Source organism: Panicum hallii, chromosome 7 (genome assembly GCF_002211085.1).
Source record: "Panicum hallii strain FIL2 chromosome 7, PHallii_v3.1, whole genome shotgun sequence".
NCBI lineage: Eukaryota > Viridiplantae > Streptophyta > Magnoliopsida > Poales > Poaceae > Panicum > Panicum hallii.
Window position 1 is genome coordinate 44,865,193 of NC_038048.1, and position 27,979 is coordinate 44,893,171.

Here is a 27,979-nt window from a genome sequence, read left to right on the forward strand (position 1 = left end):
CAAGGCAAGCCGGGCCATGAGACGAGACGATGGGCGATGACGCATGGCATGGGACGCGGTGGGGGCTAGGCATGCGTGGAGACGGCGGCCGGGACCGGGATCGGCCGGGGCGGCCTTGTCTGTTTGCAGCGACTTGCGACGGCCACGCGCGCCGCTGCTGCGCTCCCCATCTTGCTCTTCCATCCACAGAAGAGCGTACTCGCTGCCAATGGCGCATCACTCGTCGACGCCGTCGTGGCTCAGCCCATCGCTCGCGCGGTCACAGACAAGTTGCACCGTTGCGCAGGTGCCTTGCAGAGGAGAGGGCTACGGCACTGCATGAAAGAGAAAAGACACAATCCAGTTGGAGGTAGAAGATTATCCAGGGAAGCAGACCTTACTCTGAAGGCGGAAACTATCTTTCCGCCACCACACATCGAAAGCGGAAAAGAGCTACCCTTCCCTTCCCCGATATACTATTTTTTTCGCTGGGAAAAATAAAGTTCCGCAGGCGCGCACAGACCAACTGCCGCTAGGGTTTTAGCGCACCTCGCCGGCGGCGCAGACCAAACCCCCCTCGCCGATGCCGCGCAAGCACGCGCCGGCGTTCACGCCGGAGGCGGCCTCCGCCTCCGTCGTTGCTGGCCAGCCGCATAACCTCCCGGTGCTCCAGGCGAAGATGAAGCGCGACCCGGAGGGCTACGAGGACGAGCTCCGGCAGCTCCACCGCCACTTCGAGTCCTCGGTGTTCCTCTTCCGCCAGCAGGCGGCGCTGGCCACCACCTCCGCATCGGGCGGCGGCGGGGAGGTGGCCAAGGAGCTCGGCGACCTCGCGCTGTTCCTCGCCCACGTCGCGCCCTTCTACCCGGACGACCTCGCCGACTTGCCGGACCAGATTGGGGGTCTGCTCGACACCAACGCGCGCGGGCTGCCGCCGGGGCTCAGGACGCACCTCGTGCAGGCGTTGATATTGCTGGTGAATCGAAAGGTAAAATGTTTCAGGGTAGAGTTGTACTAGTTTTTTTTTCGCCTCAACATCTTGTAGGTTTGGGCTCAGTTTGTTTTGATTTGTTGGCTCAAATTTTGAGGAGTTCGATGCCCTTGTGGTTGGCTTAGAAAGGATAGCAACGAATTAGGCTAATTGGCTTTGCACTGAGAATAATTCCTGTTGATGTTGCAAAATGACAAGCTCATGTTCCTTGATTCTTATCTTCTGCAAAATAGAAAATTCCATAATTTGATGTGATATCTTGTTGCCCTGTTTCTGTATCTGAAGATCTAACATCAGTAGACCTTGATTCGATTAAAAGACATGGGCTCGACTACATTTAGGTATAGTCTTAGGTGACTTTTGCTAGACTTATAGCATTAAGTACCCTCATTCAACTAAGCAATGGGAAAATATGTATCACAAACAAGAGTTCGTTTGGATGAGTATTAACTAGGTGGAAACATTTCACTTTTGCATTGTGTTAACAGATTATTTTGACCTTTTTGTCCCATTGAAATCTGACCTGTTATCCCTGCCTTTTGTTTTTGGGAAAAAATGTTTAGATTGTTGATCTTGAGGACACAATGGAGTTATTCATGGAGCTTCAGGTTATTGGAGATCGAGCTGTTAAAAAGCTAGCATTTTCGCATATTGTACACAGTATCAGGAGGATGAATCAGAAACATAAGAATGATACAAGGAATCGTAAACTGCAGAACATCCTTTTTAAATTCTTACAGGTTTGCAACATCTTGCAAGTGCATTGATCAGTACTATCAGATTTATCATATATTCATATTGGAAAACATATATGTATTTGCCTTTTTAATTATGCCTCCTGTTTCTCAGGCTGAAGAAGAGTCGCGGGCAAAGAGGGCATTTACTATAGTGTGCGATCTTCACCGTCGGAGGGTCTGGTTTGATGAACGCACAACAAATGCAATATGCGATGCTTGCTTCCATCCTTCCTCTAGGTACATGCTGGTAGAATATCCTGTTTTTTTGCTATTGGCTGCTCCTTGCTTAAATGATTGTCATGACATGCAGGATTATGATAGCTGCTATTTCATTCCTTCTTGGATATGAAAATGCTGAACAAGAGGATGACAGTGATGCATCAAGCAGTGAAGATGAAGCAGATCAAAACCCACAAATTCTGCTTAGCAAACAGGATGTTTATAAGGTGTTTTAACTGTCTTTCATCATGCCAAAACTGATAGTATTCGGATATTTACTTTGCCCTTTCTGATGCGTTATTTATCTTTTGGTGGTATATTAATTCCCAGGCAAATCACAAGGGCACAGCTGCTAGTAAGAAAAAGAAGAAAGCTAAATTACAACGTGTTATTCGTAGCATGAAAAGGCAACAGCGGAAATCTGTTGACGAGGCTGGTTCCAGCTACTATTCACCCCTGACGTATTTAAAGGATGCCCAGGTGCGTTAGTGCCACTGTTCATCATGTTATCACCTTAGATGGTATCTATGAAATGCACTCTTCTATATACTGAAAGTGTTTTTGGTTTGGTTGGCAGGGTTTTGCTGAGAAGCTTTTCTCCCGGCTGCAGAAATGCAATGAACGTTTTGAGGTCATCCTCATTTTTTTTTCCATTGTAACATTGTCAATACTTTCTTCCCCCTTCTCTTTAATAAAAATCAAAGCTTAAAGAAAATCCGTTGCCTTGCAGGTAAGGATGATGATGTTAAAAGTAATTGCGAGGACTATTGGGCTGCATCACTTGGTTCTGTTGAACTTCTACCCATATCTTCAAAGATATGTTCAAGTATGTTAATTTAACACGGTATTTTAGTTTGTATCAACCTTTGAAACACCGCCTAATTTGGTTGTAGTAACACTGGTATAAATGCTGCAGCCTCATCAACGAGATGTGACAACTTTACTTGCTGCAGCAGTTCAGGCTTGCCATGATATGGTTCGATTTATGTCTTGCTTCAAAAGCTCATTCCTTGTTCATCTATATTGGTCCCACTTATTTCACTTTTTTTTTCTAAATGCAAAACATACACATGTTCAAACTTAGGTACCTCCGGATGCTGTTGAACCACTGTTCAAGCAGATAGTAAATCAGTTTGTGCATGACAAATCTCGCCCGGAGGTTTGCATTTCTCTTATTCAGCATATGGATCATATGTGTTCTTCAAGCTAACATGATTACATGAGCAAATACTGACTTTGCTTTGTTAGGCTATTGCTGTTGGCTTGAATGTCGTGAGAGAGATCTGCATGAGAATGCCTTTGGTAGGTGCCTTAATCTTTTTGGATACCTTAACCTGTACCTTGTATGCAATGCTACTGGCCATACATCCCTTAAGGCACTGGATTCCCTGAACTCTAGGGCTTATGTTAGTTGTGTTTTGTATGTGACGTGTTCCTCGTGTCTAGCATAGTCTCAAAACAAGCAGAGGGAACAATATAAAAAAATTTCACTATTTTTTGTTTGGTTTCTGTATCAATGACTGATAGACTGAACAGCACGACATTTGTGCTTCTAGAAATTCTAATCATGTCACTAAATGAAGAGGAATAAACCTTTGAACAGTGTTAGTTTGTGGTTGTCTGCCATTCTTGCTGATTATGTGGTCGAAAGTTTTTTATTGGCGCTGTTGCTGATATAGAACGCACATGCAAGTCTGAGATTCTTGTGCATTCTAGAATATCAGGTGTGATGTACACTTATTATCTTTGTTGTCCTTATCTTCCTTGCTCCATCCTCTCATCCGGGAAACCTGCAGATGATGAATGAGGATCTGCTCCAAGACCTTGTTTTGTACAAAAAATCCCATGAGAAAGCTGTTTCCATTGCTGCTCGTTCGCTGATCACTTTGTTCAGAGAGGTCAGGTCTTTTCTTGCAAATTTCCAATGTTTTTCTGTATGTTGAAATTCCTTAGTGCTAAACATCTGTTCATTGAAGTTCAGATCTGCCCTTCATTGTTAGTCAAGAAAGATCGAGGCCGTCCTGTTGATCCAAAGGCTCGGCCGAAGGCATTTGGTGAAGTCACTGTCGCTAGCGACGTGCCTGGTGCTGAGTTGCTAGATGAAAACATTTCATCGGAAGGGGAAGGTTCAGATGATGAGTCTGATGCTTTTGATTCCGATGATGAGACAACCTTGCCATCTGCCCCTCCTGGAACAGAAGAAAATATGGAGGGTTCTGATGCAAACAAACTTGACGCCAATGAAGATACCGAAGAGGAGGACGAAGCATCTGATGATGATGGTACAGATGAGGGTCAAGATAACTCGGACAATGATATTGATGATATTGATGAAGAATTAGATGATGACTCTGATATGGATGCTGATACTGATATGTCTGATGAGGATGAGGATGATGAAGAACTTAAGGAGAGCATAAATGGTTCAGAGGATGAAGGTTCAGACCATGACGAAGACAGTGATGAGGGAGAGAAGTCTAATGGCAGCGGCTCTAAGGTACAGAAGAGGAAGTTGAGTGATTATATTGGTGAGCTGAATGCTGCTGATGCAAGCCTTCGAGCTCTGAAGAGGTTAGCAGGAGCCAAGAAGGCTCAAGTTTCATCGGATGAAACTGGTAAAATTTTATCGGATGAAGATTTTAAGCGCATCAAAGAGCTCAAGGTATGTGAATTTCAGATGGCTAATAGTTTTCCAATAGCAGTGTTCAAACGACAAAGTTGGGAATGCTTATTGAAAGAGAAGCTACTTATGTCTAAAAAATAAATTTGCTTGCATTCTGTTCTTACAAGATATAGTTTGATGGCTTATGGATGTCTTATTGGAAATTTTGATTTTCAGGCAAAGAAAGAGGCAAAACTGGCTTTGGCCCAACATGGACTAATCAAGGGTGTTGATACGAAATCTGCAACCTTTAAGATGCCATCTTCTGATCAGCTCAGTAGGAAGCGTGTTGATCCACTTCAGCTTGAGGTGCTCCCTTCTTCTCTCGCACTCGTACACACGCGGAAACACACGCAAGTGCTTGACACGTACACTTTATAATGCAGGCTCACGTCAGAAGAAAGATGTCGAAAGAAGAAAGATTAGCGATGGTGAAAGCTGGAAGAGAGGATAGAGGGGCATATGTAGCCAGAGCAGCTGTGAAACAGAAAAAGGTAAGATTTAGGTTCCTGCATGTCTGTTTCTGGTTACAACACATCTTGCTTACCATCAGATTGATCATTCGTTCTTCTATATACTTTGCCTGATTGCATGGTGTGCTGTCTCGCAGACCGGTGGCCTGAGCAATAAGCAGAAGCAACACAGGAAGAGGATGCCTCTGGCAGCAACTAGAGCCAAGGCAGCGCGTTCTCGGCAGGAGAAGAAGCAGCTGCGCAAGCGCTCCGGAAATCAGTTCAGGGGCCGCAAGGCCTGGAAATGACATCTGCTTCTTTGCAATTCATGTAGCCTAGTGGCCAAAATTTTGACTCTTCAAATAACTACTTTATGTCTTATATAGTATTTCCTTGGAATATATATTTTTTATACCAAGGTCCATGACTATGAAAAGGCCGGGAAAGGTCCTGTCTTCAGCGCCATGTGCCGACGTGGAATAGGCTTCAGCACGTCGGTCATCCTGGCTTTGCACTGCTGCATCTTACGAGGCATTCATCTTCCTCTGTTTTATTGCTTCGACTAGGAAAATTCAAAGAAATGAAATGTTTATACTTTATACCATCTTGTCCAGTTATTCAACTGACGTCTTTTTGTCGATCGATTCTTATCTTTGGCAAAGCCGTAGCCGCCAACGCCACCTGTCACTACCTAAAGTGTCAGGGACTTGTCATTCTGTTCATTTTAAATTGTATTCTGCGCATACTAATTTCGTCTTCTACAGTTCTACCCGCCTCCAAACTTTATCTTGTTTAGGAATCAGTCTGCAGTGATGATCAAGATGCTGCTGGACCACGGTCAGGAACCCACCAGGTCTGCTTGATGCTCTCTGATCTGATCCCTCCTCTTTCCGGTTCAGTATTTCCGGAGTGACATGCTTAGTTAGGCTACAAGCTGAAATCCCCAGATGACATGGCCAAGAACTCCCCACCTCAAGGACCTGCAGGCGCTCGGCCGCCCACCCCCCCCGACGGTCCTCCGCGCCGACCTGGACGTGGAACGCAGCTTCGACGACGCCGTCGCCGGCTGCGACTACGCCTTCCTCGTCGCCGCTCCAGTGAACCTCGCGTCAGGCGAGGATCCAGAGGTGCGCCGACATCAGACATTCAGACATCGTCAAAAAGTTCAACCAATCGTTTCCTTTTTGGGATGTACATTTGGCACGCTCGCTGTTTCGAAAGCTGTTGTCTCACCTGATGAATCAAATTCAGAAAGAGCTGATCGAGCCTGCGGTCCGGGGAACGCTGAACGTGATGAGGTCGTGCGTGAAGACCGGGACGGTGAAGCGCGTGGTCCTGACCTCGTCGGCGGCTGCAGTCTACATCAGGCCGTAGCTGCAGGGCGACGGGCACGTCCTGGACGAGGAGTCCTGGTCCGACGTCGAGTACCTCAGGGCCGAGAAGTCGCCGACCTGGGGGTACTGCGTGTCCAAGGTGCTCGTGGAGGAGGCCGCGTCCAGGTTCGCGCAGGAGCACGGCATCAGCCCCGTCACCGTCTGCCCCGTCATCACCGTCGGCGCGGCGCCGGCCATGAACATCAACACCAGCGTCCCGAACTGCCTCTCGCTCCTGTCCGGTGAGGATTGAGATCGGAAGCAGACGCAAGCAGCGAGGCACTCCTCGGTTTCTTCTCATCCCATTTCTGAGGGGGGTTGTGAGTTTGGCGTGTGATTTCAGGCGACGAGGTGTGGCTCGGCGTGCTCAAGGCGATCGAGAGGACCTCCGGCTCGGTGCCGCTGGGTCACGTCGACGACCTTTGCCGCGCGGAGCTGTTCGCCCCCGAGGAGGTGGCGGCGGCGGGGAGGTACATCTGCTGCGCCCTCAACACGACCGTCGCCGAGCTCGCGCGTTTCCTGGCGCGCAAGTACCCGCAGTACGACGTGATGCGGAATCTGCGGTGAGGATAACCGCTCTGAATTTCTGGCAAGCTGCAACCATTCTGAATCGTGATGCTACTATGCTTGGCGTGTTTCAGCACGGACGATCAGCGCCTGGAGAAGCCGAGAGCCGAGAGCCTGCTTGTCGTCGGCGAAGCTGGTGAGGGAAGGGTTCGAGTTCAAGCACAGGACGCTGGACGAGACGAGATCTACGACGACGTCGTCGAGTACGGCAAGGCCCTGGGGATTCTGCCCAACTTTTGATACGTGCCATAGCAGCGACATCTGCGTCCATTGTTGTTTCAGCCAAAGTCCAGGCCGCTGTTTGATCTGTGCAGTATGCGTGACGGAGCTTGTCTGCTGCTGGCAACTTGCACTGCACTAGTAACCATGACGGTCTAAAATTTGTCCGGATCATCTCTGCATGTGCTTCTAAAATTTTCCATCATAAGTTAATATATTCTTTACAATTCCCTATGTAACTTATGATGAATTTTTTTTATAAATTATTGCATCACATTTATGGAATGTTAGCTATTTTCGTAATTTTGGGAAACTATTTTAGTACCGTAAAAATTAGATGAATTTCTAAAGTAGCCTAACGTGGTGGATTTTAATTAAAATTGTAAAGGTACATGTGTGTTTTTAAGCAAAATTGGTCAATCACCATTTTCACTGTTACCAAAAAAAATTTATAATTTTTGGAGGTGATTTAGAGGTTGCTTTTTTATGTATCTCGGCTTAAGGGAAGTATCAAATAAGAAATGAAATTTAGAGTCAGTCATATAAAGAGGAAAAAAAGGTTTTATGAATCGAAAAGGAATTGAGATCACCCCCCGCCCGCCGCCCCCCCCCCCCCCCCCCCGGGACAAATAAGGAAATTTCTTTTCATTTCTCCGCCATGCCGGTAAGGAAGCACACTGGGCGTTAGCGCGGTGAAGGGCAATAGTGGTGATTTGGCGGCGGGACTTCTGGCGGAGACAGAGGAGTTGGGCGGCACAGGGAAGCAGCAATGCCTGCTCTCAAGAATATCAGAAGTGTAGCGCATCAAGTCTTAATGCGCGAAGCAGATGTTCATTTTAATTTAATTCAGCACAAAACAGGTAGTTTGGCACAATGACACGCGAGATAGCTTCCACCGAAATGTCCATCACCCTGCTATATTTTTTCTTAATTTTGAGGTGACAGGAACGCGCCACCAACCGTTATTTAGGACCACCGGGCTCATCTGTCCAATAGCTGACGAGTTGAGATCGCTGTCAGTCTTATCACCACTCAAAAAGCAGCCAGCGGATCGGCTAACCTAACCTAAAGAAGAGTAATCCTCACATGTTATCAAAAAGAGTAAAATGCACTTGGACCCTTAATTTTTTCCACAGGTCCATAAATATTTATTCTCGTGAATAACAAGGGTCGAAAAATGCTGGCCATAAGAGCAACTCCAGCAGACCACAGACCTCTATCTCAAATTTATAGAGTTAAGCAAAAAAAGATACACTCCAGCAGACACTCTACTAGACTCTCTATTTCGGGAAGACCTCTAAATCCTCTCCTCCATTCTCGATTTCTAAGGGTCTCTAGAGAGCCCTTATAATTGAGGGCTATTGCTGGAGTTGGAGTGAATTTGGAGGCCTAAAAAATAGAGGCAACCCCATTTAATATTTGAAGGATCTGATTTAGAGATTATTACTGGAGTTGCTATAAGATAAGAGAGTTACATAAAGTGAGTTGGCGCATGCTAAAATATATCCTCCAAGAGATGGCTGAGGTAACATTTCTTGGAATGGATGTACATATATGCGAGCGCTAAAGGGAGATGCGGTGCTGCAAATCGGTGAGCATAGTCATAAAGTTTCCGGATTGATGGGGTTGAGAAACCAGTTCTTACCATAGGTTTTTCAAGGCGGGATCGGTATTTCCGAGTCGAGAAACGGTGCACTTTATGTGCGACTATGCTGATAGCACGATACCAGTGTGACTATAAATCCAGGTCGTCAACAATGGACCAGAGCAGGGACATAGTATAGGTCAACAAATCAAAATGAGCATTTGAAGTCCTAAACTTTTCATGTGGTTTCACTCTAGTTCAAATTACAAACCTGGACTCTGATTTGAGATGAACCAAAGTTTAAGGACCTAGATGCTTATTTTGAGAGTTTATGGACCTATATATAAGGATTGTGGGGAAAAAATTAAATACCCTGGATGCCACTCTTGGCAAAACCTTTCCCAAACTAGTCCTAGCAAACTAATTTCATCGACCATCATCAGGCTTGTTGCAATCACCAGCAACATCCACGACTCGACGAGGTGCGGTGGTGAGCGGCGATATGTCGGCGGCGGGCGACAAGAAGAAGACGGCGTGCGTGACCGGAGGGAACGGCTACATCGCGTCGGCGCTTATCAAGATGCTGCTGGAGAAGGGATACGCCGTCAAGACGACGGTCAGGAACCCCGGTTCGGTTCTCGATCCCCTCTGTTCTCGGTTCAGTGTTTCGTGGTTCATCCTGTTCAAGCCGGGCAGGCAACGACATCTCTGTAGTACAATGGAGTGGACAGTAGCACAAGAATCCCATCGAGTTCATTTCTGATAAGATGGTTGAACAATCTGAACTCTCTGCTACTACATCACCAAGCAACGAACTCTCTGTTTGAGCAAAGGCGTGCATGAGCTTTTACTGTTGCAAATGGTTGTGATGTGATCCCACGCATGCTGAGAATTGGCCTTGATTCTGAATCCCAGATGACATGGAGAAGAACTCCCACTTCAGGGGCTTGCGGGAGCTTGGACCCCTGACGGTCCTCCGCGCCGACCTGGACGAGGAAGGCAGCTTTGACGACGCCGTCGCCGGCTGCGATTACGCCTTCCTCGTCGCCGCTCCGGTGAACATGGCGGCGGAGGATCCAGAGGTGCATAGCACAAACGTCGCCACCATGAACCTTCGTTGCGGTGCTCTCCGTCACTCTAGCCTGCTGTGTTTTTTCCTTCTGCTGATTTGCAGAAAGAGCAGATCGAGCCGTCGGTCCGAGGAACGCTGAACGTGATGAGGTCGTGCGCGAAGGCCGGGACGGTGAGGCGCGTGATCCTGACCTCGTCGGCGGGGGGAGCCTACATCAGGCCGGAGCTGCGGGGCGGCGGGCATGTCCTGAGCGAGGAGTCCTGGTCTGACGTCGAGTACCTCACCGCCAACAAGCCACCAACCTGGGTCAGCCGCCCCCACCTACTAGCTACACCGGCCGTGCTCCATCATCACATGACACATGCGCATGTCACTAACCTGGTCTGACGAAGTACGGTGGTTGGATGATGCCGATCGATTGCAGGGGTACTGCGTGTCGAAGGTGCTCCTGGAGAAGGAGGCGTGCAGGTTCGCGGAGGCGCACGGCATCAGCCTGGTCACCCTCTGCCCCGTCCTCACCGTCGGCGCGGCGCCTGCCACCAGGGTCCGCACGAGCGTCATCGACAGCCTCTCCTTGCTGTCAGGCGACGAGGCAGGTCTCGGCGTGCTCAAAGGCATCGAGAAGACCTCCGGCTCGGTGCAGCTGGTCCACGTCGACGACCTCTGCCGCGCCGAGCTGTTCGTCGCCGAGGAGGACGCGGCAGCGGGGAGGTACATCTGCTGCGCCCTCAACACGACCGTCGTCGAGCTCGCGCGCTTCCTAGAACGCAAGTACCCGCAGTACGGCGTGAAAACAAATTTGTAAGAAACACGGGGGGTACTCATCAGTCATCACGGTGAATGTTTGCACATCATTAATGTTTGCCGTGATTTGGTTCTGATGAGCTCTGATTTCCGACGCCATGCAGCACCGACGACGATCAGCTCCTGGAGAAGCCGAGAGTGAGGCTGTCGTCTTCGAAGCTGGTGAGGGAAGGGTTCGAGTTCAAGCACAACACTTTTGATGAGATCTATGATGGCGTCGTCGAGTACGGCAAGGCGCTGGGGATTCTGCCCTACTGATGTGACGACGCTCTTATGCTCTTGATATATCGTATAATTCTGTAATTTGTATGCAGTGTACTACGGTTGTCTACGCTTACGCTCCTAGTTACTGAATGTTATATTGTGAATGTTTGCAATGATTTTATTCAGAGCTCTAATTTTCTGAAAAAAATATTAGGTGTCCATCAGTTGTCAGAAAGTGTCCTGCTGAGTGCAGACCATCGCACATCCTTTTCCTATTTTTTTTAATCAAACCGGTTATGGGTTTGTTTTGGGCCGAATCCTTCATCCACTGGACCAGTCCAACTATTTTGTTTTGGCCCATATTTCTTAGCCCGTCCTATATGTAGTATGCATTCAACCCAAAAGTCGGTTTCGTTAGATTATCCTGATTATTTTCCTTTTAGATTCCTCCACTGTAACATATTGATTAAGTTTTATTCCTAAGAAAATTATTGTCCTCCGGATATGAATCAATTGATTTATGATTTTTAAAAAAGTTCGAAGATCTTTTTAGCTTTTTATTGTTTCATGATATATTTTAATTCATTCCATTCTGCACTTTTTAAGTTGGACAAACTTTTGTTCTAGCTTACTTAATTTTTGTTCCACAAGTGTATATTCAAAGTTGTAATAATCTATACTAATAATTTTTCTTCCTCATTTTACAATACTGGCTGCATATTAACAATGCTTAGTTATATGTATACATTTTTTTTATTCCATGAACTTACATGATATGTTCTAGGTGTGCAAAATTTTTATTTAACATATATGAACATTTTTATTACTTTCTAAAATATTAATATTTTTAAAATGTTTTGTTCTCAATCTAGGATAATTTTTTAATCCGGCACCCTAAATTCTAAACCATAAAACCTAGTCAGCATGAGAAGCTAATTAAAATGTAAGGGTTTCAGTTAAAGCAGTGGCAGACATATAGTGCACGGAATATTGGTACAACTACAAAATTTTGGTACTAAAATATAATTCCATCACACTAATATCTTGTACATTTTTGGTACTAATTTTGGTACTTCTGATGGATTGTACATTTACGTGTACCGTACCCCTCACGCCCCCCAATCAATGAGTCTATGAATTCTCCTATGCGAGTTTTGTAAGCGTGTTATAAATAGGTTATACATGTATTTTCTAGAGAAAAAAATAGAATGGCTTTTGTGGCATGCAACGTGTTACCATATGGGAGCCAGTGTTACGATACATTTTGTTCTATTTTTTTCTGTGCCTGTTTTTTTTTTAAGAATAGCATCACTATCAGTTTGTGGCTAGAACCAATTATGACAGTAATGCTTATTTTCGTTCATTTTCAAATAAAGTCAGCTTGAGTTATAGCGGATCAGATACCGACCGTGGAAATCATGGAAAACCAATTGTAAATAGTGTTTATTTTTGAGGTGAAGGTTCGTCCACATTGCATCGTTGAATGCCACTCATATCATTTGATCTGTCCGAAACTGCCCAACCTTTGATCGCTGTTCCTAACAAATCGATAAAAAGCTACACCCGCTCACCATCCTCTCCACAATTAGAATGCTCGCACGTTCTCCAAACCGTGGCCCAAACTAGTTGTGGCAGCTTCGCGCAGTCGCAAGCACCGTCGAGGTGATGTGCTAGCGGCGATGTCGGCGGCCAAGAAGACGACGGCGTGCGTGACTGGAGGGAACGGGTACATCGCCTCCGCACTCATCAAGATGCTGCTGGAGAAGGGCTACGCCGTCAAGACGACGGTCAGGAACCCAGGTCTGGTCCTCCCTGATCCTCGTTTCGCTTCAGTAGCTACGAGGTGAATGTGCTGGGAACTGTAGAATCTGGACGCTATTACTTTTGATGGTTCAAGAATCTGATTGCTACAGCGACATAAGCAAGCAACGAACGCATCCTACAATTATCATATCTGAGCTAATAATCGTGTACATATGCTTAAACTGTTGCAAGTTGTTATTGGTTTAAAAAGATTTGGTTTAGTCTCTGAAAGTGCTAAGGATTGTTTTGATTCTGAATCCCAGATGACATGGCGAAGAACTCCCACCTCAAGGACTTGCAGGCGCTCGGCCCCCTGGAAGTCCTCCGCGCCGACCTTGACGTAGAAGGCAGCTTCGACGACGCCGTCGCCGGCTGCGATTACGCCTTCCTCGTCGCCGCTCCGGTGAACATGGCGGCGGAGGATCCAGAGGTACGCAGGCATCACCTGAAAGTCCTCACTGTTCTGCTGCAAATTTCTTCTTTTCTCTCCCGTACGTGCGGTACCAGTTGACCCGCTCAAACCAACTCGGTGCACGGCAGAAAGAGCTGATCGAGCCAGCCGTCCGAGCAACGCTCAACGTGATGAGGTCGTGCGTGAAGGCGGGGACGGTGAGGCGCGTGGTCCTGACCTCGTCGGCGGCCGGGGTCTACATCAGGCCGGAGCTGCAAGGCGACGGGCACGTCCTGGACGAGGAGTCGTGGTCCGACGTCGAGTACCTCAGGGCCAAGAAGCCGCCGCTCTGGTGGGCGTACTGCGTGTCCAAGGTGCTCCTGGAGAAGGCGGCGCGCAGGTTCGCGGAGGAGCACGGCATCAGCCTCGTCACCGTTTGCCCCGTCTCCACCGTGGGCGCAGCGCCGGCCCCGATCGTCAGCACCAGCGTCCCAGCCTGCCTCTCATTCCTGTCCGGTGAGCGACGAGGTCCCTTTCTGCTCTTGCTTACGCCGCTCATCATAGTTCCGGTGGTGATCGATGCATGCGTGATGGTCTTCAGGCGACGAAGCAGGGCTCGGCGCGCTCAAAGGCATCGAGAAGACCTCCGGCGCGGTGCAGCTGGTCCACGTCGATGACCTCTGCCGCGCCGAGCAGTTCGTGGCCGAGGAGGCGTCGGCGGCGGGGAGGTACATCTGCTGCGGCGTCAACACGACCGTCGTCGAGCTCGCGCGCTTCCTGGCGCACAGGTACCCGCAGTACGGCGTGGAAACAAACTTGTAAGAATCGGCCGGCCTCAGCTCCGACTCCGATCCCCAGCAGAGACTATTATTGATGTTTTCGCTGTGGTTTTGTTCTGAGCTCTGGATTCCGACACTTTGCAGCGCCGGTGATCAGCTCCTCGAGAAGCCGAGGGTGCGCCTGTCGTCTGCCAAGCTGGTTAGGGAAGGGTTCGAGTTCAGGTACAAGAACCTGGACGAGATGTACGACGACGTCGTCGAGTACGGCAAGGCACTGGGAATTCTGCACTACTGAAATAACGATGACGATGCTCCTCTGATCTGCTTCCCATACATTGTACTCATGCTCTGGCTCTACATTGTGTAATCTATCATCAGATACCTTCAATAACAACGTCCACGATGTTTCGCAATCCTGTGGTGTCTTGTCTCTGTATGCTGTTCGTTCTCTTCAGGATTGTTGGTAGCTTTAGCTTGAGCTCCCACCATGTCCTAGGCGCGTCTGGTTCTGGTGGGAGCGAAAGAGATGGCATAGGGCCTAAGTTGGGCCAGCTCAGCTGCTCGAGGAGAAAAGCCCGCTAGCCCGCCAACGACTAGTAGCTTGACAGGGCTACTGCTAGGCCGCCGAGTTGGGCCCACACGTTGAATGGTGGACCATCAAGGCGGACCAACGCGCGCGCGGTGCGTGCGGTTGTATTGTATCCTGAGGGTCCGTAACCTAGCCCACCCCATGTCAGGATGAACTACTAGTTGTTCTTTGGAAAAAGGCCGAGTTAAATGATGTTTTATAATTATTGCGCGTGGGGTTACATAATTTTCGTACAACTCTTGACCAGTAGATAAGAAAGGGGTGATAATTATTTGTGTGGGGACTGGGGAATATCCATATATTTTTCTTATGATTTTTTTTAAAAAAGTTTTCACTTGTTTTTGTGAAATCTTTTCAAAAATATTTTTGATTATTTTGTGAAAAGTTCTTGTCAAACTGTTTTGAAATTCTATTTTGAAAATCCTTTCTTGACGGTTATGAAAAAGCACATTTTCTGTAAAAGATTTTCTGAAAAGTTGATATTATCAATCAAAGAAATCTTTGGGAAGAATTCTCATAAATTGAAAAGGACACGGGAGGCGGCAAAGCTTCCAATATAGAATTCTCATACAGTCGAGTTCACCTGTTAGCTCACATGTGCCGATTAGTAGGACTCGTTTATTCTTAAATGTGTGCAGTTTATGGTACACGCCGGTTAAGCTTCAACTAACATCCCTGGATACCTTTTATCCTCAGGACTAAATTTTAGCTCCATCACATCGAATATTTAGATGCTAACTATAAGTATTAAATGTATACTAGTTACAAAACCTATTGCATAAATGGAGGCTAATTCGCGAGAAGAATCCATTAAATCTAATTAGTTTATAATTTAACAACGTTGTGCTACAGTAAATATATGCTAATGATGGATTAATTAGATTTAATAGATTTATCTCGTGAATTAGTCTTTATTTATGCAATTGATTTTACAATTAGCTCATATTTAGCCTCCCTAATTGATATCCAAATTTTTGATACGACCCGGACTAAAAATTAGTCCCTGATCCTAACCCGGACTAAAATACTATAAAATACCCATACCCATGGTCGAGCATGTGGCCACTTGGCTGCTGACGCCAATGCAGCACGCCGATCAAGCATCAGCTACTCTTGTCTCACGTAATTTCAGTATGTGAACTAGTTTTATCCTGCTAATGGGTACTATATCTTATACGTATAACGCAGGCAGGCTCCAGGGAGCTGCAGTCACCATCACGCGAATCTGATCAGTGTTTCAAACTCAAATGAGTTGGTGAGTGTCCCTTGCCAGGAGAAGCAGTGATTGGCGTCCGGCGATGTCGGCCGGCGACAAGAAGAGGACGGCGTGCGTCACCGGAGGGGATGGGTACGGTACATCGCCTCGGCGCTCGTCAAGATGCTGCTGGAGAAGGGCTGCGCCGTGAAGACGACAGTCAGGAGCCTCGGTTCGATTCTTTGATCCCGCTTTTCGGTTCAGTGTTTCACTTTTGATTAGTTCAGAGGAAGCAAAGGTACTCAAGGTCAAGAATGTGATTGCTAAGCTCAGAACATTAATCTTTCAAAAAAAAAAAGCTCAGAACATTGAGCAAGCAAGCAACCAATGAGTCATCGGTTGAGGTTCTGAATCCGCTAGTGGACGTTGTGATTTTTATTATCAGATGACTTGGAGATGATCTCCCACCTCAAGGACCTGCAGGCGCTCGGCCCCCTGACGGTCCTCCGCGCCGACCTGGACGTGGATGGCAGCTTCGACGATGCCGTCGCGGGCTGCGACTACGCCTTCCTCGTCGCTGCTCCGGTGAACCTCCACTCGAAGAATCCTGAGGTGCACGCACGTCACACCTAGGTGTATGTATGGCATATTATACTGTTCTGACTGCGCTCAATCTGCATGGTGATGACTGATGACAGGAAGAACTGATCGAGCCTGCTGTCCGTGGAACTCTGAATGTCACGGCGTCATGCGTGAAAGCCGGGACGGTGAAGCGCGTAATCCTGACCTCGTCGGCGTGCGCAGTCTCCGGCCGGCCGCTGCTAGGAGATGGGCACGTGCTGGACGAGGACCCCTTGGTCCGACGTCGACTACCTCACTGCCAACAAGTCTGCCCCCTGGGTACGTACGTCCACGTCATCAGCCCTGCACTACCGCGCCCTAGCTCAGAACCCAATTCAGAAAGAGTCCAGCAACCATTATATTTGCTGACGACGAGAACGGGCGCGGCGCTTGCAACTATATTCATGGCAGGGTTACCCGGTCTCCAAGGTGCTCTTGGAAAAGGAGGCGAGCAGGTTCGCGGAGGAGCACGGCATCAGCCTCGTCACCGTCTGCCCCGCCGTCACCGTCGGCGCGGCGCCGGCCAGAAAGGTCCACACGAGCGTCCCCGCCTGCCTCTCCTTGCTGTCCCGTGAGACCAAAGCGCCAGCACATCGTGCGCCGCGCCCTTTCATACCGGCCACGCATGCCTAGGCCTAACGTACGGTTTCTATATATGAAGTGGTTCCAGGCGACGAGGCGGCGATCGGCATGCTGAAAGGCGTCGAGGCGGCCTCCGGCGCGGTGCCGCTGGTGCACGTCGACGACCTCTGCCGTGCCAAGGTGCTCGTCGCCGAGGAGGCCGCCGCCGCGGGGAGGTACATCTGCTGCGGCCTCGACACCACCATCGTTGGGATTGCGCGTTTCCCGGCAGACAAGTACCCCCGGTACAGCGTGAACTCGGAACTGTAAGGATCAGCTTCAGATCGAGCTCTGAATTCTTTCTGACACACAGTTAGTTGGCCTGCAATGACGACGAGTGACAATGTAATGTGTGCTTGCGCTTTGCAGCTCCGGCGAGTTACTTGAGAAGCCGAGGGTCTACCTTTCGTCGGCGAAGCTGGTCAGGGAAGGGTTCGAGTTCAGGTACAACACCCTGGATGAGATATACCACGACATGGTCGACTACGGCAAGGCACTGGGAATTCTCCCAACTGACCACGACATATGCTTCGCATGAGTGCAGCAGGGTGCCCACAAGTCAAGAGCACCAAACTGAGTTATCCACCATTCACCTGGGCTGCTTGGCCCAAAAGGCTTTGAGTGGCCCATGGGCACCCGACCCCTCCTCTTCTCTCTTCTTTTATTGTCTTTTCTGTTCCCCAATTATTAATGGTTTTAACATTTCTCTCATTAAAAAATTGAAGAAGAAAAAAAAATCAAAATCAAAATCAAGGAATGGAGAAACACGGTGGTTCACCCACTGGGAATGTGCAGTTTTGTGACATATTTACATACAGAAAGAAACAAGCAAATAATTGGATCACACACGCTTTACTAGCAGTAGCTGGTATCCTACTATGAGAAAGATCCAAGTATCCTAGGCCACCACCTGACCAGTCGGCACCATTGCTGGCACGCGGCCTCATTGATAGATGTCTCACTGATCCTTTTCACCTTTTCCTACAAGAAGTGGGGCCACGTTTAGATTGCAAATTTGTATAACATTTGGAACTTTTTGATACTGTAGCATTTTCGTTTGTATTTGACAAATTTTATCTAATTATGGACTAACTAGGCTTAAAAGATTCGTCTCGTGATGTACAATTAAACTGTGCAATTAGTTATTTTTTTACATACATTTACTGCTCCATGCATATGTCCTAAAATTGATGTGATGGAGAGAGAGTGTAAAAATTATAACATTTGGAAGCGATCTAAACGGGGCCTGGATCTCACATCTCGTCCTAGGATACTGTGCTTCCTGCACGTCAGTATCATCACCTACTTCTGTGCGCGTGGTGTCTTTATAACCTGGCCCCCCAGACCCAGAGAGTCGGAGGCTCAGAGCTGCCGATTACCAAACCATTGTTAGTGGTTGAGAGCCACCGTGCGCTAGTTGTGGCTTGTGAGTGAGCCCTCTTCTTCCCCTTCTCAGGCGACCGGCATTCAGCCATGTCGCCCGGCGGAAAGAAGAGGACGGCGTGCGTGACCGGAGGGAACGGCTACATCGCCTCGGCGCTCGTCAGGATGCTGCTGGAGAAGGGCTACGCCGTCAAGACGACGGTCAGGAACCCCGGTTCGACTCTTTGATCTTTCACTTCAGTCCAGTGTTCCGTGGCCGGTCCGATCCCTGTTCCTGGACAGAGAGAGAATCCGAACGCATTCACTTTCACAAGTTGGTGAGGTAGTAACGACATAGATGGTTCAACTTTGAAGAACCTGAATTCTACGCAAAGCTGCATCACCAAACAACAAAGATTCCGGAATTGTATTGTGTTTTAAGCTACCGATGCAGTGGAGTTATACTGGAGTAGTGATGATCACAAAGAATTGGCAGTGATAGGTTGGGTCTCTGATAATAGCGGTTTGTACTGTGATTCTGAATCCCAGATGACATGGCGAAGAACTCCCACCTCCAGGACCTGCAGGCACTTGGCCCTTTGGAGGTCTTCCGCGCCGACTTGGATGAAGAAGGCAGCTTTGACGAAGCTGTTGCTGGCTGCGACTACGCCTTCCTCGTCGCCGCTCCGGTGAACATCCATACAAAGAATCCTGAGGTGCGCAAGCAAGCATTCGCAGCTCGTTGTGTTCCGATTTCCCATTTTACCTAGCAGTTGCTGACGGCATTCGACTGTTCATGAGTTCTTCGATTGCTCGATTGGGTGATGGCAGAAAGAGCTGATCGAGCCCGCGGTCAGGGGAACTCTGAACGTGTTGCGGTCGTGCGTGAAGGCGGGGACGGTGAAGCGCGTGGTCCTGACCTCGTCGGCGGCCGCGGTCACCAGCAGGCCGCTGCAAGGCGACGGGCACGTGCTGGACGAGGACTCCTGGTCCGACGTCGAGCACCTCACCGCCACCAAGTTTCCTTACAGGGTACGCGCACACGCATGCCAGTCTGTGTACATGCAGCCTTGCCCGGCGCCTCTTCATGTCCTGAATGCGCAGCCTGCTAATGGTGTGCGCGACGCCGTTTGCATTGCATCGCAGGGATACCCGGTCTCCAAGGTGCTCCTGGAGAGGGCGGCGTGCAGGTTCGCGGAGGAGCACGGCATCAGCCTCGTCACCCTCTGCCCCGTCGTCACCGTAGGCGCGGCGCCGGCCCCGAACGCGCACACCAGCGTCCCAAACTGCCTCTCCCTTCTATCAGGCGAGACCCATCGAATCGGATCACCAGCTTCTCGCGTGTTTATTTTTGTGCGCATGGATGTGTGTGTGTGTGTGTGTGTGTGTGTGTGTGTGTGTGACATGGCCTTGTCATTTTCAGGCGACGAGGCAGCGTTCGCCGTGCTCCACGGCATCGAGAGGGGCACCGGCTGCATCCCGCTGGTTCACGTCGAGGACCTCTGCCGCGCCGAGCTGTTCGCCGCCGAGGAGGACGCGGGGGCCGCCGGGAGGTACATCTGCTGCAGCCTCAACACGACCATCGCCGAGCTCGCGCGTTTCCTGGCGGACAAGTACCCGCACTACGGCGTCAAAACACATCTGCTGTAAGAATCGAACAGGCTCCAGAGCTCCGAATTCTGACGGAGATTTCGCGCCCATGACTGATGATGATATCTTTTGCTTGCACGTTTGCAGGTCCGGCGAGCGGCTTGAGAAGCCGAGGGTGTGCCTGTCGTCGGCGAAGCTGGTGAAGCAGGGATTCGAGTTCAAGTACAAGACGCTGGAGCACATCTACGACGACATGGTCGAGTACGGCAAGGCACTGGGAATCCTGCCCAGCTGATGTGATGCTCCTCTTCCTCTGCTTTCCGTCGATGCTCACGAGTCTATGCTGGTTGCAGAATAAGCCTATGGTTCTAGTAAGCTGAACCGTAGCGGTTCAGTCAGTTCATATCTTCCAAGGCAAAAATAATTGGAGGTGGATTTCGATCTTATGCAAAAGGAGTTTTGATCTTACGAAATTGCGTTGCGCAATCATTTCCTTTTTGGTGCTTGACCTTTGGGCGACTTCTACATCGACATCTGGTTCCATAGAGGACCTACGCTCAATCCTTTGAGAAAGGGACGGAATCTGTCATTTTTTTCAGTGCAAGGTGTCAGTAATAGCAACCTTCAACTTTATATTGATCCATCATGATCTGCACTAGTATCTGCATTTTGCGTTGTGGATGCTTCCAAAGGCCCTACTGATCCAGGCCAAAAAAAAAGAAGACCCTACTGATCACGCACTAGCATACGTACCAGCAAGCCAAACCATGCAAATCTGACAGACTAACACTTTCTCCTCCTCTTCATTTCGGAAACTTTTCCCTTCTGATCCATCCTATTTCCGGAATTTTGGTTTTGACGAAATCTTTTTAGAACGTTTTCTGAAACCTATCATGGCCAAAAAGGATGTTGTCGTATGCGTTCAAAATCAGATTGAGGATTTCAGTCATATGCATTCAATCAGATTAGTCTTCACAGAGATCTGTTTCACTTGGCTTGATCATTTTGGGAATTGGGCCCGAATATGTCATTATCATCGCGAGGCAGGAGGCATTAAACAACTTTGCATTAAGCATCATCGTTTTCTGTTCATGCACGCTGTCTACGACCCTGACTTGCCAACATCCAGAGGCCAACGCTGCTGGCAGCATTTTTTTCAAAAAAAAAATTGTAAGAAGCACGGCGCTCGAACTCGAATGCGGATGGGCTGCCCGAACCCCAGCTGGACAGGCCAACCGAACCCCAGCTCGGTCGTCCGCTGCTGGCAGCATTGTCTCATGGTTTGTCCTCTTCGAATTGTCCAACTTTTCAGGAACTACTCTTCCTGATTCCAAGGACTACTCTTACTGTAGTGATGATAGTGAAATCAACCTAACCCGGACACGAGGCCCCAACGATCAGCGCCCGATGAAGGAATGTGACAACCTAAAATATTCAATTTTATTATGTGAATATCTTTTAAATATGTTCATCTATCAATAGAATTTTTCAAGAATTTTAAAGATTTTTCTAGCAATTATTCTATTTATCCTAGAGCTAGATCCATTATTATTATTATTATTATTATTATTATTTATTTGAAAAGCTCTAAAATTCTTTTTCATGAAGTCCAAATATTCTATTGGGATTCCTCGTGTCCTAAAATTACCTCCCGAGTTTTTTGGAAAATTTTGGGATTCTTCCGGATATATTTTTCATGGTTTAAAATATTTATCTAAACTTTTCTAGATTTATTTTAAGATTAAAAATATGTTCTGAAAAATATGTCTATTTTGATTCTCATCATAGTCGGACCGAGCCGTATCTTATTGTACATCCTTTTAATCTTGTCTTCTTCGAATCCTTAAGATGCCCCATCGAACTCCCGATTCTTTAATCTTCCTTCCCGATCAAATCTCGCTCGAAACAAAATCATGCCTCTGTCGGTGTTTTACCGGCTGCCCACCGAAGGGTATACCCAAGGTGGTAAGTTTAGGTGTGAAGACGCCGAGATCAGGAACTCGAAGGTGCAAGTAACATAAAACTTAGACAGGTTCGGGCCGCGAGGCGCGTAATACCCTATATCCTGTGTAGTGGTTTGTATTGCCTTTGGTGTAAAATGATATGGAGATCCTGTTTTGAGAGGGTCCCTGTCCCACCTTATATATCCGGAAGGCCAGAGTTACATGGATACTAACCAACACCAGCTAAGGAATCGTACCAGAACATATCTCGAGTAGATTCCTTCTGTATCGGTCAGCTTTATCCCCTATTTAAACGGAATAAATAAGAGATAAATGAGGTAAATAAGAGATAAGATGGACTTAATCTCTTAAACCTCTTCAAACTACGTTATGTACACAGTCCCGTGGCCCCGGGTCTGACAAGCCCCCGAGCTCTTCGTAGCTGAGTACTGCTGACTTATCGAGTACTTTCGAAATAGTCTTCGGCTTCTTTTAAAGCTCCATCTTGAAGTCCTTCTTCGAGTACTTATTTGGCTGCATCGAAGCTATGACGTGCTCATGCCCCGAATTTTATTTTTGATATGGTGTGCAATTGAGAAATCGCACTCCATATGGAGTAGCCCCCGAACCTTAGGTTGAATCGGAGAATCAGACTGAGGGTCGCATTAGTCTTGAATCTTCCTTACTTATTTTTTCAAATAAATTTTAAAAAACAAGTAGTCGATGCCATGTATCCCGCAGCCCCTGAGCCTTGAATCCAAATCCCTCAAATTTGGAGATAAGGATCCAAAAGTCGTGGCATGCAGTGTAAAAATGCCCACATGGTAAATTACTAGTATGATGGTACAAATGATGGAAGTTAGATCTGGAACTCGAAAAACCTATTTTTTCAGAACAATTAACCCTGAAAAAATGATTAATCGAATATTTTGTCTAAACAATCCACCAAATGACCCCTCATCTTCCGAATATTTCCTGAAACGACTCTTCAACTTCGAAACAGTAGAACTTTACCCCAACCGCTGGTTATTTAACCCCGCGGTAACGCCAGGCGAACACTGTGCTTCCAATCTGCAATCCGCCAAGAACTGCCAAAAAATCCCCAAATAGAGCCGCGCGCCGCCTTCATCCTCCCGAAGAAATCCCAATCCCCTAGATCTCCCCGCCCCTCTCCCCGCAGCCCCCGAGCAACTCGTGGCGAGCGGATCCGGAGATGGCGCCCAAGAAATCGGAGAAAGAAGGGAAGAAGAAAGAGGCGCAGCCGCCGACCGGGGAGTGGACCCACAGTAAGTGCTCCCTCGATCTCAATAGGCTAGTTTCTGAGGGATTGCTCCAAGACAAGAATCTTGTCAATTGGCGCCCCTCGTTCCGCGAACCTTTCCCCATGGAAAATGTTGATGAAATCGTCATATTTTACCATTTTGCCGAACGGGGTCTGGCCCTCCCCTCTTGTTCTTTTTTCCGTGGCCTCCTTTACTATTACGGGCTTGAGCTCCATCACCTCAACCCGAACTTCATTTGCCATATTTTCATCTTTATTCACTTTTGCGAAGCTTTTCTCGGAATTAAACCCCATTGGGATCTTTTCCACTTCCTTTTCCGAGTCAAACCACATCCCACCTCCAAGAATCCATCCGTTGTAGGGGGCGCCGGCATCCAGCTTAGACAACAGGTCGGCGACAAGTACCTTGCATACAAATTTCCCTCCAACATTCCCGGGTGGAAAAACCATTGGTTTTATATCGAAAATCATGCCCCCCAACTCCGAGAAAAGTCAAACAGTCCACCTGTTGTGAGGCCGGAGTGGAACATCGAGCTGTCCAGGGGGGACATGGACCAAGTGGAGGAGCTGTTAGACACCATAGCGGCGCACAAGCTGATGGGAGTGACCGGCGCATCCGTCATATTTTCTTTCTTCAAACGCCGAGTCCGACCAATCCAACAACGCCATCGTCTTGGCTTCGAGTACACGGGCACTGAAGATCGGTCTCGCATGTGCGCAGAGGAGCTGTCAGACGAAGCCGCGCTCCTCCGAGACAAGTGGGTGCCGTTGGACGTGAACGCCGTCCCCTACGTCCCAGGACTGTTTTCCGTGCAAAGTCCTCCAAGACCGGTCAGTATTCGACTACTTTTTGTTAAAAACAAACTCTGTTCTACCGCTGCTAGCTGAAAACCTTCTGTAGGGGCACAAAGAGTTGTACCGGAGCTACCCGCCGCAACCCGACATCCCTCGGACGGACCACCTCCTCCCCAGCGCCGCGGCCGAAGCCAAGAGAGCTCAAGTAGTCGAGGCTCTGCCCGGCAGCGAGTCCACGAAAGGCGGAAGCCCCCTGGTGGATAAAGAAACCGAGGAGGAGGCGAGCAGAGGCAACTCCCCTGGACCGTCCGTGGAGTTGACTGACGCCCTGCCCGCGGTCCCGTAGGGTCGTCGGGTCGTGCGCAAACGAAAGGCGCAAGAAATCGAGTCCTCCAGGTACGTACATGCTGTCTTGTTGTCATACACCAATATTGTTCTATGTTAACATTTTCGTTTGCAGTCCTCCAGCCTCTCCACCCCAGCCCAGATGCCAAGAGATGGAAACAGATCCAGCGGCTTCCGCGGCGGTTACAGTTGCCGTGGTGGGCACCGCGCCATCAGCTGGTGTGGCCCCGCTGCCGACAACGAGGATCCCGCGACGGGCTACACGGCTGAAGAAAGCCGTCATGAAGAAGTCGACACTGTAAGTTTGCCTCTTGTTGCATAGTAAACATTCTGTTCTTGTCGACTTGTATGATGATACGACTGACTCTACTTCCTTAGGTCTGCGAGCGCCGTGAAGCAGAAGCCGAAGCCGGCGGTAGCGACCCCAGCCCCCGAGCCCTCAGCCCTGGAAGAGCCCACGCCCCAGGAACCGGCCACCGGGGCAGACACGACGGTGCCCGACCTGCCGCCACCCGCCGAGCCACAACAAGCTGAAGCCGGGGCTGATGGCGATGGCGAGGGACAAGTCGAGGCCCCTGATGCCGCTCCTGTAGATAGCACAGGTAAGTGTGTGACTGCCCATGGCTAGCTACTTAGCCCCAGGTATGCTGTACTGATAGCATCTTGCCTTGCAGGTGCCCAGCAACCACCGCCTGAAGACGCCGCAGGGACTTCAGGGAGTCCTGGTGAACTGGTGAAGGCCGGGCCCGGGTACCAGAATATCATCACCACCGATCTGGTGGATGATCTAATGCTGACGGCTGGCAACATAAATACCTTCAAGAAGGCCTACAAAGAACTATATGATTTTGCCATGGTAAGATCCAAGTACTTTTCTGCTTGTATATGTTGTCGAGTTGCTTGTCTTAATCTCGTCCTTTATGCAGAATGTGATCACACACTCTCAGAAAAAATCAGAAAAACTAAAAGCAGTTGTGAGTGGTCACCAAGAGCTTGCTGCTCTGGATAAGCGCGTCTCCAATAAAAAGATGAAGAACTGCTATCTGCGGAGGGAGCTCGACATGCTGAAACAGGAAAGGACTCGAGAGACTTGGCTACTCAAGAATGACCTGCGGAACCTCGAGAAAGCCAACTCCGAGCTCCAAGAACAACTCGAGGAGCAGAAAAAAGCGCACCAGGAGCAGCTCAAAGAGCAGAAGAAAGCGCACCAAGGTAAGCCCGTGCTTCCCTTGAATACTTACATTTACCAGTTTGTCTTGCATTCTGAAAAAATCTTCACCGCAGAACTTAGAAAAATCTTAATGTGTAAAGAAGAGTTGCTTAATGACGTGAAGAACCTGCTGTATCACCGTATAGATGACATCAAGAGGCTGCAGAAGGTGATCGGGTGACACTGAACAACAGTTCGCCGACTGCCTTCAGCAGGTCAAGACGCTGGGCGAGAAGGATGAGCGGTGGCAAAAGGAGCTAGAGGAACTCAGGGGGGCCGCCCAGGAGCTGGTGGACATGGTGGATCCACCGGAAGAAGGCGAAGCAGGCGAGCGGCCCTTGCTGGAGCGACTCCGCGGAGCGCTGCAAAAGGTTGTCAAGGTCTTCTCGGAAGCCCCGGTCGCGTGTGTCAGCCATGCCCTTGCCTTTGTAAAGTCCTTTTGGCCGGAGGCTCCGCTAGAAACATTTGCTCAGGGAGTGGCTGTGGAGTACACCAAAGACCAATTCAACGAATACCTCCAAGAAGTCCGACCTGTAGCAGAACAGATAGTGGAAAATGTACTGCAAGAGTAGAATGTAAAAAACAAGTACTTGTTGTCTTGTATATATTCTTATTTGATATCTTGACTTGTGTATGCCTTAGGTGAACTATCATCCAGACTTAAAGGCAAAGTAGTCAACACTGCCTCGAGTGTACCGACCGTAGAAGTAGTCGTAGTAGCTCCGAGTAGGAACCCAACTAACAAGTTAGCCGTAACCCGATCGAGCAGGTCTAACCTATGAGGAAAGAACGCGATCATCGTTGCGGGATTGCCGTGTTTATGGCAAAGAAAACGAAACTACCCCGAGTGCATCGAATCTGGGTGTAGTCAAGATCGCTCCTCATGTGAGCGCGTCCAACAAGTTAGATATAAACCAATCGAGCGGATCAAATTTGTTGGGAAAGAACGCGAGTATCGTCACGCAGCTGCCATGCTTCTGGCAAGGAGTCGAAATTGCCCTGAGTGCAATGACTCTGGGCGTAGTCGACATAGCTCCGTATGGGAGCCCATCCAACAAGTTAGGTATAAACCAATCGAACGGATCAATCTTGTTGGGAAATACACGATCGTCATCGCAAACGACCGTCAGGGGTCATAGCGAGAAGTGGATAAAGCATGAACGTGGCCATAGCCTCCGCCAAACTCGCGACAAGAAGTCGATAAAGCATGGACGTGGCCGTAGCCTCCGTCAAACTTATGACAAGGAGTCGATTTACATAAAACATGCACGTGACCGTAGCCTCCGTGTGTTCACAGAGAATTTTACAATCCGAATTTTGTGACACGTGGCCTCCAAATTGATTCGGAGAAAAGAGACCGTCTGAGCGCCCGGAGATCAGCTATCTTCGAATATTTGCTCATGGGTAGAACTTGTGCAGGTTCTCAATGTTGCAAGAGTTCGGAACATCTTGGCCCTCGGGATATTGTAGTCGATACGACCTCAGTCATGTAACCTGCTTGACGACGAACGGACTTTCCCACGTTGAGTTGAGCTTGTGCAGGCCGGACTCCTCTTGGATGCGACGCAGGACTAAGTCGCCTATGTTGAATGACCGTTCCCTCATGTTGCGATCGTGATATCGCCGAATCCCCTGCAGGTATCAAGCTGACCGAACAAGAGCGGTGCAGTGAGCCTCTTCGATAGAATCGAGCTCTAACTACCTCGCTTCGTCCGCCTCGCCCTCATTGTACATTTCAACCCGTGGAGATTTCCACATGATGTCGGCCGGCAAGATAGCTTCAGAGCCGTAGACGAGGAAGAACGGAGTTTGTCCTGTGGCTTTGGACGGCTGAGTCCGGAGCCCCCAGATGACATGTGGCAATTCTTGTATCCACTTTCCTCCTTTCTTTCTGTTTTCATCATAAAGTCTTTTCTTGAGGCCCTCAATTATCATGCCGTTCGCCCTTTCGACTTGACCATTGGCCCTTGGGTGTGCAACAGAGACATATTTGACCTTGATGCATGCATTTTCACAGAACTCTCAGAACTGGTTAGCCGTGAAGTTTGATCCCAGGTCCGTGATGATGGTATTCCGGAAGCCAAAGCGATGCAGGATATCAGAGATGAAATCAACAACCCGATCTGGTGTGAGCTTGGCTATCGGCTTGTACTCGATCCACTTGGTGAACTTGTCGATAGCCACCAATACATGGGTGAAACTGCCTGGCGCCGTTGTGAAGGGCCCAATCATATCTAGGCTCCAGCAGGCAAATGGCCAGGATGGTGGTATGGTGACGAGACTGTGAGCTGGGACATGAGATTGCTTTCCAAAGAATTGGCAGTTTTGGCATCTACGCACGAGGTATTCAGCATCGGACAGCGCGGTGGGCCTCCAGAAGCCAGCTCTGTAAGCTTTCCCCACCAACGTTCTTGAAGCTGCGTGGTTGCCGCAAACACCCTCATGTATTTCCCGCAGTATGTCATTGCCATCTTCCTTCGTGACGCACTTCATGAGCACCCCTGATCGTGCGCGGCGCCGATAGAGCTTGCTGTCGACCAGGACGAAACCCTTGCTTCTGCGCATGACATGAGCTGCCTCTGCGTTCCT

At 48.8% G+C, this 27,979-nt stretch overlaps 3 protein-coding genes and 2 pseudogenes across 3 annotated transcripts; all 5 read left to right on the forward strand.

Moving 5' to 3' along the window:
- The first annotated feature begins 473 nt into the window (after window positions 1-473).
- LOC112899175 (protein SDA1 homolog) lies at window positions 474-5,593 on the forward strand. The gene is made up of 15 exons (XM_025967537.1): window positions 474-967; window positions 1,534-1,710; window positions 1,820-1,944; window positions 2,018-2,153; window positions 2,257-2,406; window positions 2,504-2,557; window positions 2,657-2,752; window positions 2,843-2,902; window positions 3,011-3,085; window positions 3,175-3,228; window positions 3,723-3,824; window positions 3,908-4,588; window positions 4,766-4,897; window positions 4,975-5,082; window positions 5,199-5,593. Exons 1-15 carry the CDS (start codon window positions 563-565, stop codon window positions 5,346-5,348), a joined length of 2,505 nt encoding a protein of 834 aa, XP_025823322.1. The 5' UTR covers window positions 474-562; the 3' UTR covers window positions 5,349-5,593.
- A 259-nt stretch (window positions 5,594-5,852) lies between these two features.
- Window positions 5,853-11,083, forward strand: LOC112900870 (annotated as a pseudogene).
- A 1,361-nt stretch (window positions 11,084-12,444) lies between these two features.
- On the forward strand, window positions 12,445-14,250 carry LOC112899176 (anthocyanidin reductase ((2S)-flavan-3-ol-forming)-like). The gene is made up of 5 exons (XM_025967538.1): window positions 12,445-12,664; window positions 12,931-13,097; window positions 13,208-13,574; window positions 13,660-13,876; window positions 13,982-14,250. Exons 1-5 carry the CDS (start codon window positions 12,544-12,546, stop codon window positions 14,130-14,132), a joined length of 1,023 nt encoding a protein of 340 aa, XP_025823323.1. The 5' UTR covers window positions 12,445-12,543; the 3' UTR covers window positions 14,133-14,250.
- A 1,474-nt stretch (window positions 14,251-15,724) lies between these two features.
- LOC112899180 lies at window positions 15,725-17,642 on the forward strand (annotated as a pseudogene).
- A 587-nt stretch (window positions 17,643-18,229) lies between these two features.
- Window positions 18,230-20,268, forward strand: LOC112899177 (anthocyanidin reductase ((2S)-flavan-3-ol-forming)-like). The gene is made up of 6 exons (XM_025967539.1): window positions 18,230-18,460; window positions 18,775-18,941; window positions 19,057-19,257; window positions 19,372-19,531; window positions 19,649-19,871; window positions 19,963-20,268. Exons 1-6 carry the CDS (start codon window positions 18,337-18,339, stop codon window positions 20,108-20,110), a joined length of 1,023 nt encoding a protein of 340 aa, XP_025823324.1. The 5' UTR covers window positions 18,230-18,336; the 3' UTR covers window positions 20,111-20,268.
- The last annotated feature ends 7,711 nt before the right edge of the window (window positions 20,269-27,979 follow it).